This window comes from Cydia amplana, chromosome 12, assembly GCF_948474715.1.
Source record: "Cydia amplana chromosome 12, ilCydAmpl1.1, whole genome shotgun sequence".
Taxonomy (NCBI): Eukaryota; Metazoa; Arthropoda; class Insecta; order Lepidoptera; family Tortricidae; genus Cydia; species Cydia amplana.
This window is the reverse complement of record NC_086080.1, coordinates 14,162,978-14,172,609: the sequence shown is the minus strand read 5'-3', so window position 1 is coordinate 14,172,609 and position 9,632 is coordinate 14,162,978. Positions and strand designations below refer to the sequence as shown.

The following is a 9,632-nucleotide window of genomic DNA, read 5'->3' as shown; positions in this document are numbered from 1 at the left end:
ATAATAAGTACAAGATGATAATAATGCTGTGGTTTAAAAATCCATGAATAAGACATAATGTAGGTACAATGAGTTGTGTTATAGTCACGTATGATAGGCCATGACAAATTTATTATTTATGTATTTTGTATTAGGTATAACTTGTAATAAAATCTTACTCAATTTTAAAATGAATTCTTATATACAGTTAATAAAAACTACGTTACTTATACATTTATACGATCTCTAAAAATTGGCGTGAAAAAAGAAATGTTATTAAAAAAAAAAATTCAGAATAAGCTTTGCTGGACTTTAGTGAATATTCGACACTGCAGTAATAAGCAAAAATTTACGGAATGTGTATCCTGATGGAATGTTTCAACATAAAATGTGTAAAAATACAAACTTTTTATGTAATAAATTGAATTTTATACATTTAATCCTCGTCCATTATTTAAAACGACAACCAAATCCATAGACACTGAGTAAGTAATTAATTGTAAAAGTATGCGCATTTCTTACTTCATCGTCCTTTATCTCCTTTTTACCTAAAAGACATTTTTTTCGAAAACAATACCTATAGAGGCTTCTATGCGCGTACTCTCTACAAACGAATTTTATCGCTAGAAGACACCCTCATTACCGGCGTAATCCTTATCAATCAATAATGAGCTTTAATATAATTACTTTAAAGTTGTTTAAAACGGGATGTGTATGCAAACGAGAGTTTGTTTAAGGCGCGTCTCGGTGCGGTGCACATGGTCTCGGCAGTCGCGCGACCATCGAGTGTGGTTCCGGTGGGGTCGATCACCACGCCGTGTGTGCATGCCTTTACATCGCATTTGGAACGCACGCGTGCTGGCCGCACGACGCTCCGCGTCAGAATCCGCGCGAACTTTTTAAAAATAAAAACATTGTTTATGAACTGTGATTTTTAAATTGAACTTTTAATTGTGAACTTAAAATGGACGTTATGTTTGAAGTGATTAAATAAATTGTTTGATAAGTGGACTTGTGATGTTTTGACTGAAGTTTTGCGGAAATATATTCAAAATGGAAAAAATGTATCGGAACTTTTTGGTGAAGTGTTTTCTTCTGGTTTTGGCCACGACTCGAATTGGTAAGTACATTACTTTATCATAATTTTAATTTTAGTCTATTTCGATCTTATAAAGTTTTGCATGCTTTAATAGATATATAAATGATTTATCTACTGTCGCAGTAACGTTTTAACAATAGCTAAATATGTATTATTATTACCTATTACTATTATTATCGCTAAATATTTTTACATGATTAATTATATGATATTTTATTTTAGAAACCACACACGAATAAATTAAAATGCTGGTACCTCTTGCTAGATAGGTAACCATTTTACAAATAATTAATGAGCGTTTTTATTTTTTTTTGTTAAAAAAACTAATAGGGAAGTATTCTTATTTTCAGAGGTTGCTCTTGCAAAAATAAACAACAGGTTATTGAATGATCTATTCGTCACGCATAATTAATACATTTAAAATCGCTCAAATACAGCTTTAAACTGGTACCATACGACATAATCGTCCCACAACAAACAACCTCATACATTTCACACACCACACACATTCACATTCACAATCCTTTAGTTATTCGGGAACATTGAACCATACACGGTGGCTGACCATACAGGTCGAATGTGCATACATTACTCATTGTTTCACCGGCTTCGATAATAATCTAATGTTCATGATTATAGAATAATGAAAGGGAAACTTATCGGTAATGTCGGTTTATTGCACCACTGATGAGTTGAGATGGGGCCCATTAGTTTTGAGGTTTGTAATACATTTGGCCTCCGCCATATCGCAATTTAAATAAGTACACTTAAGTTCATATAATGCTTTGTCTAGTACTACCGTTCACAGCATTAACTAATCTAAACCTTACCACAAAGACGTTAGGTCGAACGATGGTCAGTTAAAACGGTTGCTGTTATTACTTTGAGATTCATAGTCGAGTTTTTGGGCACCACTGTAACGTGAGCTCAAGATCCAAAACAACTGTGCGTAACTAGAAAGCGATTTTATATTGGTCTATTTTAAGTTTAAACTCGTGTGCGTTCGCGACCGGGACCACACACCTTTTCATTCTCAACCCTTACCGAGCCTCATTTCAGTAGTAAAGAAATCCAATAACAAACTCCTGTGACATTAATTTTAGTAAGTACAATTCAAAGTTAGCGTGATCAGAGTCTACCCCTTGATCCCTTGATGCAATAAGTTCAATTAGAAAATCAGGCTTAAATGCCGTTTGCGTATGACGTAATTATTGAGTATGACGCTCTATTAGGTATGTCTTAGTAAAAATATTTCATCGAAAAATTTAATTCTGAAAAACATTGAAAAAGTTTTAGTGGAACTGGTATAAATCTCGCGTTCGGGTAGCCATTGGGAATTCGCGTAGACAATCGCAACAAATACGATACGTGCCTAACAAATAGCTGTTTCCGTGCCAAATAATCGGGATAGCAATGTGTCAGCGGTGCCAATAGGGTAGGTACGATAAATACGAACTTGCAGTGAAATGTGAAGAAAAACTCCTTTGCATTTACTTTTTTTTCACATCCCGGCCATAACTTAAACAAAAATGACTTTTTTTAAACCACGGTGGGAACATTTTAAGCAGCCACTGCATCAATGCATGGATTCGTGGCCGACCCTACACGCTTACCTACGTGTTTACCTACAAGGATTCATCCTTGGGAGCACTCGAAACTTTAAACTGATAAATATAGAAAAAGGTATAAGGTATCTCTGTTTGGCCCTATGGTTGACTCGTAGAGAATGCCATTTGGCATTAAGTCCGCCATTTGTACAATGTTGTATATATTTTGTGCAATAAAGTTTAAATAAATTAATAAATAAAATAAAAAAATATTTCTTAAAAAGTTATGTGAAGAACAGGATGGATCAAAAACGTACCTAAGTACGCAGTGGAGACTCGTTCGTCTTAATACCTCTTAACTGATCACGTCGTTAAACGAAAGTTAAACCGTGACATCAATCAAATTGTAGACTAAATAAGCCTGAATTAGTTAATTGATTTTATACAAATCTGTGTAGTACCTACCGAAAATGTAAAAGAAAAGAACACATTTTTTGTGAGATTTTCTTCACCTGACGTTATTGTCATTCCAGTAGGTATTAATGTAGTGGGTTTGTTTAGTTAAAAGGTTCATACACAGAAATTGGGTTCACGTACTCAAAATTAAGGACTATAGGTATCTGAAGTCCAACCCGCATTGGTCCAGCGTGAGGGCTATAGCCTAAACCTTCTCGCGCAGAGAGGAGACGTGTGTCCAGCATTGGGATATGTATATATGTAGGCTGAATTATTATTATAAGGACTAAAAAGATTAATTTTCTGATTGAATTTTTATACGTATAAATATTATCCATAGTGTGTCTATTGTTCTATCAAATACTGTCCATAGTGAGTGACAGTTTTTGTTATGAAATCTGTGAATATACTACAGTTTTTGTTTTGAAATCTGTGAGTATCCTAAAAACGTAAATATTTTGGAACCCTAATGAATGCCACTCAATCGCCACCGGTTTCCATTTATTCCGCATTTTGCTGTTTGTTTTTGTATCTACATCCGACTCGTCGTTAGCACAGATGGACATGGAAAAGTAGAATCCTCATCGAATCCGGATTCCAATATTCCCGAAATTTATTTTGAGTTTTAATCAAACATCAGACTACGAGGATAAAACAATAAAACAAAGAGCTTCCTGGAGCCTCATTCGGATTTTAAAATGTTATTGATTTGGTATTGATATGGTTTTACTCTCAGTGCATCTATATCGCGCTATAATTGATCCGAGCGTGATGCATAGAGAGTAATATAGCTAACCTAATATCATATCAAATAAACTAGTGGTCCTGTGAGCTGTAGACCTCGCGAGCCCAACTTAAAGCTGAACAAATTAATGGCTCCGCCAAATATCCAAAAAAACTGTAACGACTAAGAAATTCTATTTAATCATCGAACCTGCACACAAGAGATTTTAAACAAATTTTAATTTTTCCACCATAACTAGAAATGAGTAGATGTGATCATCTGATAGCAAATTTCATAATCATTTACAACTCAGAACAGAAATACAATTGGTGAGTTTTGGTTGTCATCAGACGGTATGTAAAAGTACTAAGTAGTAGAGTAATTATGTAAATTAGAAAAAAAAATCGATTCCGCATTGGGTTCGTTTCCGAAAACCGTGAACGGTGGAGCTAAAATTATTATTATGCTCTCGATGTGTTCAATTAGCCTGAACCGCAATTATGAAATTGAATGCTCCCGTATCCAAACCATTATGAACAGGAAAGCTAATAAAATTAGATTATCACCTTTTGCAAATGAACCAACTGCCCTCGCAAGGTAAAAGCGATATTTCAAAATAAATGCCAGTTTAATATTCTGCTTAGGGAAATTAGAACCCAAATTTAATAATGATCCACAAATTTACGATATAGCAGGCTTCAGAGACGATTGGCCATTTTATCCACCTAATCTTAATGACGGGTTGCACTTTATATTACTTATTCATTTCTGCTTTCTGCCATCCTGAAATAGATTCACTGTTATATTCATGAGTAGGAACAGCGGCTAAAAATTCGCACCAAAATTCAGCCTATTAGCTTTCAGCCTCCTTTCAGCTGAATGTTTCTGTCAGAACAGCTTCGGTTATTATATCTTCGCGAAGTCTATTAATATTCAAAAGTGTTCCATCGATGGAATATTTATGCTAAAAAGCCACAAACAAACTTAGTCCCGCATCTATAATTAGAAGTAGGTACTGTAGGTAGTATAAGGCTTCCTTACAACTTTTTAGTATGCGGCTGCCATGATTAATTAAGTCTATTGACCGTCTTCGTTTCCTCTGAATTACAGAACGCATAATTATATGAAAATTGTATACATAAATTATTTGGGCTAGTTGAATTTTTCTTGTGGCTGATTGTTTGAGTCTGTGCGGAAAGAGAAGTCGTGAAATGTATGGGGCCCAATACATTCCACGGCTCTTCTCTTTCCGCACAGACTACGGTTACGTGTTCTCAGTCTTTGTACTTAAATAACCATAACCCTATATATACTCGTATATGTATAACATATAGGTACAAACATGTATGTGAGGGTAACTTTACTTTGTTAAATATTTTGCCGTTTTACCTAACTACCCCTGTTTTTCTCACCTACTGTGAAACAGTTTGCTCTGGCTCGCTAAACAGAATAACAAAAATTCACTGAGTATAGGTATCGTGCGTAAACCATCCCAGAGAAAAGCTCTACGATACTGAAAACTGAATTAAAATAGATTGAATAGATAAAACAAGTTAAAGCTTTACAGCTTTAACGCAAATAAGAAAGGATTCGTAAAATATTCTCAAACCGGAATCTGTTAAGAATCGATATGGTATAACATCCATATTAGATACTTTATAATTTAGATTATGTGATCTATAGTTATAAAATGTTAATCAATACCATACCCGCTACATTACTAACAAACGACCTACTTATTACGCGCATGATACCTATAGCAAGAAGAATGCCAGACATTACACGTCTAAACTCTAACAAACGACGTATCGAGCTAAACTAATACGTTAGCATGCTACATTTTTCTGACGTCAGAAGCTCATTTTTCTGTAAAATACACCAGCATTTATCAGTTGAATGCTCTGGATTTTGTGGCTTCCATGTTTCTGGGGTGGAGTGGAATGTTTTCTTCCGATTATGTAAAAGGAAGATCGAATGTTTTCATTCAAATTATAACAATGGGTAAGCAAAGAATACCGTTGTTATTTATTTATAATGAAGGTTTTAATCATAAACAAGTGCGAGTCGGACTCGCCCATGAAGGGTTCCGTATTTAGGGGATTTATGACGTATAAAAAAAAAACTACTTACTAGATCTCGTTCAAACCAATTTTCGGTGGAAGTTTGCATGGTAATGTACATCATATATTTTTTTTAGTTTTATCATTCTCTTATTGTAGAAGTTACAGGAGGGGCGGGGGGGGGGGGGGGGGGGGGGGACACACATTTTACCACTTTGTACTATTCAGTTTAGAAAAAAATGATATTAGAAACCTCAATATCATTTTTGAAGACCTATCCTAACCCATACCCCACACGTATGGGTTTGATGAACCCTAAAAAGTAATTTTATCGGATGATATCGGAAGGCGCCTATAAGAAAAACAGCTGCAGGAGAGTGCCGTATGGCATCAAGTCCGCCTTTTTTGTGTTATTCTTCTTCTTCTAATAATAATGACCAAATTACACAAATGTCTTATATCTTACTTCCATTCGACATCCGATATCGACTCGGGCATTGTGAAAACGCTCTAAAGCAGGACACATTGTCTTTCTCGTTCGCTAGACCGTGTCTTATAATTGCGGGTCGTAGCAGTCGTGAGCCTAGAGAACCCGAACAATTGAGTGACATGTCATTGCATCTGCTTTTTCCTACGGAGCCAACTATGATAAACCTTTAATTTTAACCCTTAAATTGGCATTGTGCATCACAGTGTACGTTAGTTAATAAAAAATCCTGTCATCAATATATTGAATTTTCTAAGCTTTTATTATCAGAAACTACTTAATAATGATGTTATGAATAGTACTAAAATATGTGATATGGCAAAAATTTGAAATTAACGTCACTATCAAAAAATCTGATCAAAGCGGCGACGCTCGCCAGTACCTCTTATAAGTTTTATTAAATTTTAACATTTTTCTGTATGCAAGTTATGATTATTATGTTTTGTGTTTTATGAGAAAATAGTAAAGTATATGAATAATTGGTCATTTTGTGTGCATAAGGCATAATAATAAAGATAATCACTGGTAAATAGGAATGTACACCACAGTTACCGTTGACAAGTTTGTAAAGATGTACTTACATTCAACCACGGTAACCACCGTGTACGTTGCCAACTACACGGTAAATAAACATAGGTAACCACGGTGTACATTACCAACTTATCTGTACTTAACTTTTGTTTTGAAACTAACGATTTTGCGTGTCCTTGTTTATTTAAAATATTTTTAAGCAGTATGCTTTCCTTTCTTTGTGTGTAGTACTTAACACTGTGTAGATCGCATAAGATTTTGGCTTTAATTCCCGTAAAAAATGTATGTTCTGATGATGAATCTGACTGATTCCGATGAGGAGCCCACACGCATTCACACAATTATATTCTGATGATAGCGGGTCTCTATTGTTTCCCAAAAAAAGTATTGTTTGTCCGCATTTTTATTAGTCATAATTTCTTTGGTTGAGACACGCGTTACTTTTCAGGATTGCTATAAAACAAACCTAACATAACCTATCTATAGGATAACCTTACGAAAGTCCTGAAAAATTGCCGATTTAAGTTTTATGACTAAGTAATGAAAATATGACAAACAATACATTATGACTTAAAACTTTATGTGAAAAAAAGGGACCCCCGATAAATAATATAATCAAGCACGATTTAATTCTGAAAGCACGTTGATTGTCTTTCGACCATATTAGAGGAAGTTCCACATTCTCCATCTACAGTTATTTATGATGCCTTGCCCACATTAAACTCTGTACAATCCGTAGCCACGCCATCTACCAACACTTGAACACTCATCGCCATTAACTACTAGGGTAACAAGAGCTTCATATAAACACGTGAAATGTACCAGCCTGAAAAAAAAACAGAATTAGATACAGCTTTAGGTTACCTACTTTTAGAACTTCCGGTTTGAGCTATTCGAAGGACATTGTAAAGCGACGAAGATTGGTAACCGATGAAATAAAAGTTGAGAAACTGTGCCATAACAAAAAAAATACAAAAGGTTGTGAAATAGAGTCCTACAGACAGTCTTTGGTTTAACAACTTGGGGAATTTTCCTGAGAGTGGACCGAAAAATGTATGCTGCAGATACTGCAAGGAGGGAAAGAAGAAATTTTATTGCATCAAATGCAATATGCTCCATTGTTTCATCGTCGGAGAAACAAAAAAACTAAATTGCTTTTGACAGTTCCACACTAAATGATGTTTTTTCATAATAATTTACGTTAATTTTTATATAATATTTTACTGGCTTCTGGGCAGCGGTAACCAGCGTGTACATACAAATATGTTACTTTCCTTGTTATAAAATTGGCAACGTGCACAGTGATGTACATAGATTTTCTGAAAAACTTCTAATACTGGATTTTTTTTAACATTTTTCTGTAGACCCCCAGACGGTGTTAAATAAAGGTATGCTACTATATTACTTGTTTTTACAAATTTTTACTCTTGCCAATTAAAGGGTTAAGTAGGAACCGTAAACGTTGTTCGTAATCCAAGCCAGGTTAGCTTAGCATTTGGAATTAATTGGCCCAAACATTTGCCGTACCGGCCGCCTGGGCAGGGCACGCTCCCAAAACACGCTGTTAGTTAGTCTGTCACTTTAACTACTGTTTAGACAGCTGCTATTTGGCACTGCAGGTTGGACTAATTACGCAGTGGCTTACTCTATTTAAAATAATTAGGTAGTTATATATAAACTTCACTAGTTACCTAGCTAAACCCTTCAATACAACTAGTGTCTGTAAACATGGTTTAAATATTTATAGAATTTTAACTGAGAACGCCAAATTGATATACATATTTAAACAAGTAAATCCCGAAAACTTCATTTAAAAGTGAGAATAGACTTCACAGCAGACCTCATGAGCAATGAAACAATATCGAATCCAAATCTCGAAGTCTTTCCGAGAACATATGAAGAGTTCCCCTGCTCTTTCCAGGATCACATCATCAGATTCTGTGACTCTTACAAACAAACATGAATTTCCCACATTCCCAAATCGGGAACATACATTAAAAAAAGATTCAGATTTTCAGATAACCGTCCCTACTGCTATCTTTTGCTGCATAATGTTCTAAGCTAATGTAGAATTTATAACCACCAATATACAAATCCACGCGTATGGCATATATCCATGGCATCAAGTCCGCCTTTTTTGTGTTATTCTTCTTCTTCTAATAATAATGACCAAATTACACAAATGTCTTATATCTTACTTCCATTCGACATCCGATATCGACTCGGGCATTGTGAAAACGCTCTAAAGCAGGACACATTGTCTTTCTCGTTCGCTAGACCGTGTCTTATAATTGCGGGTCGTAGCAGTCGTGAGCCTAGAGAACCCGAACAATTGAGTGACATGTCATTGCATCTGCTTTTTCCTACGGAGCCAACTATGATAAACCTTTAATTTTAACCCTTAAATTGGCATTGTGCATCACAGTGTACGTTAGTTAATAAAAAATCCTGTCATCAATATATTGAATTTTCTAAGCTTTTATTATCAGAAACTACTTAATAATGATGTTATGAATAGTACTAAAATATGTGATATGGCAAAAATTTGAAATTAACGTCACTATCAAAAAATCTGATCAAAGCGGCGACGCTCGCCAGTACCTCTTATAAGTTTTATTAAATTTTAACATTTTTCTGTATGCAAGTTATGATTATTATGTTTTGTGTTTTATGAGAAAATAGTAAAGTATATGAATAATTGGTCATTTTGTGTGCATAAGGCATAATAATAAAGATAATCACTGGTAAA

At 34.8% G+C, this 9,632-nt stretch overlaps 2 protein-coding genes across 2 annotated transcripts in view; both read left to right on the top strand.

Annotated features, from left to right (window-relative positions):
* Nucleotides 1–9,632, top strand: part of LOC134653104 (G-protein coupled receptor Mth2-like) — a 222,907-nt gene that overhangs the window by 75,159 nt on the left and 138,116 nt on the right. The window lies entirely within an intron of this gene.
* The window catches only part of LOC134653116 (hemicentin-1), a 74,231-nt gene continuing 65,179 nt past the window's right edge, over nt 581–9,632 (top strand). The window contains exon 1 of the mRNA XM_063508422.1: nt 581–1,099. Within this exon, the coding sequence (XP_063364492.1) occupies nt 1,033–1,099 (67 nt within the window). The 5' untranslated portion in view covers nt 581–1,032. The remainder of the gene's footprint in view (nt 1,100–9,632) is intronic.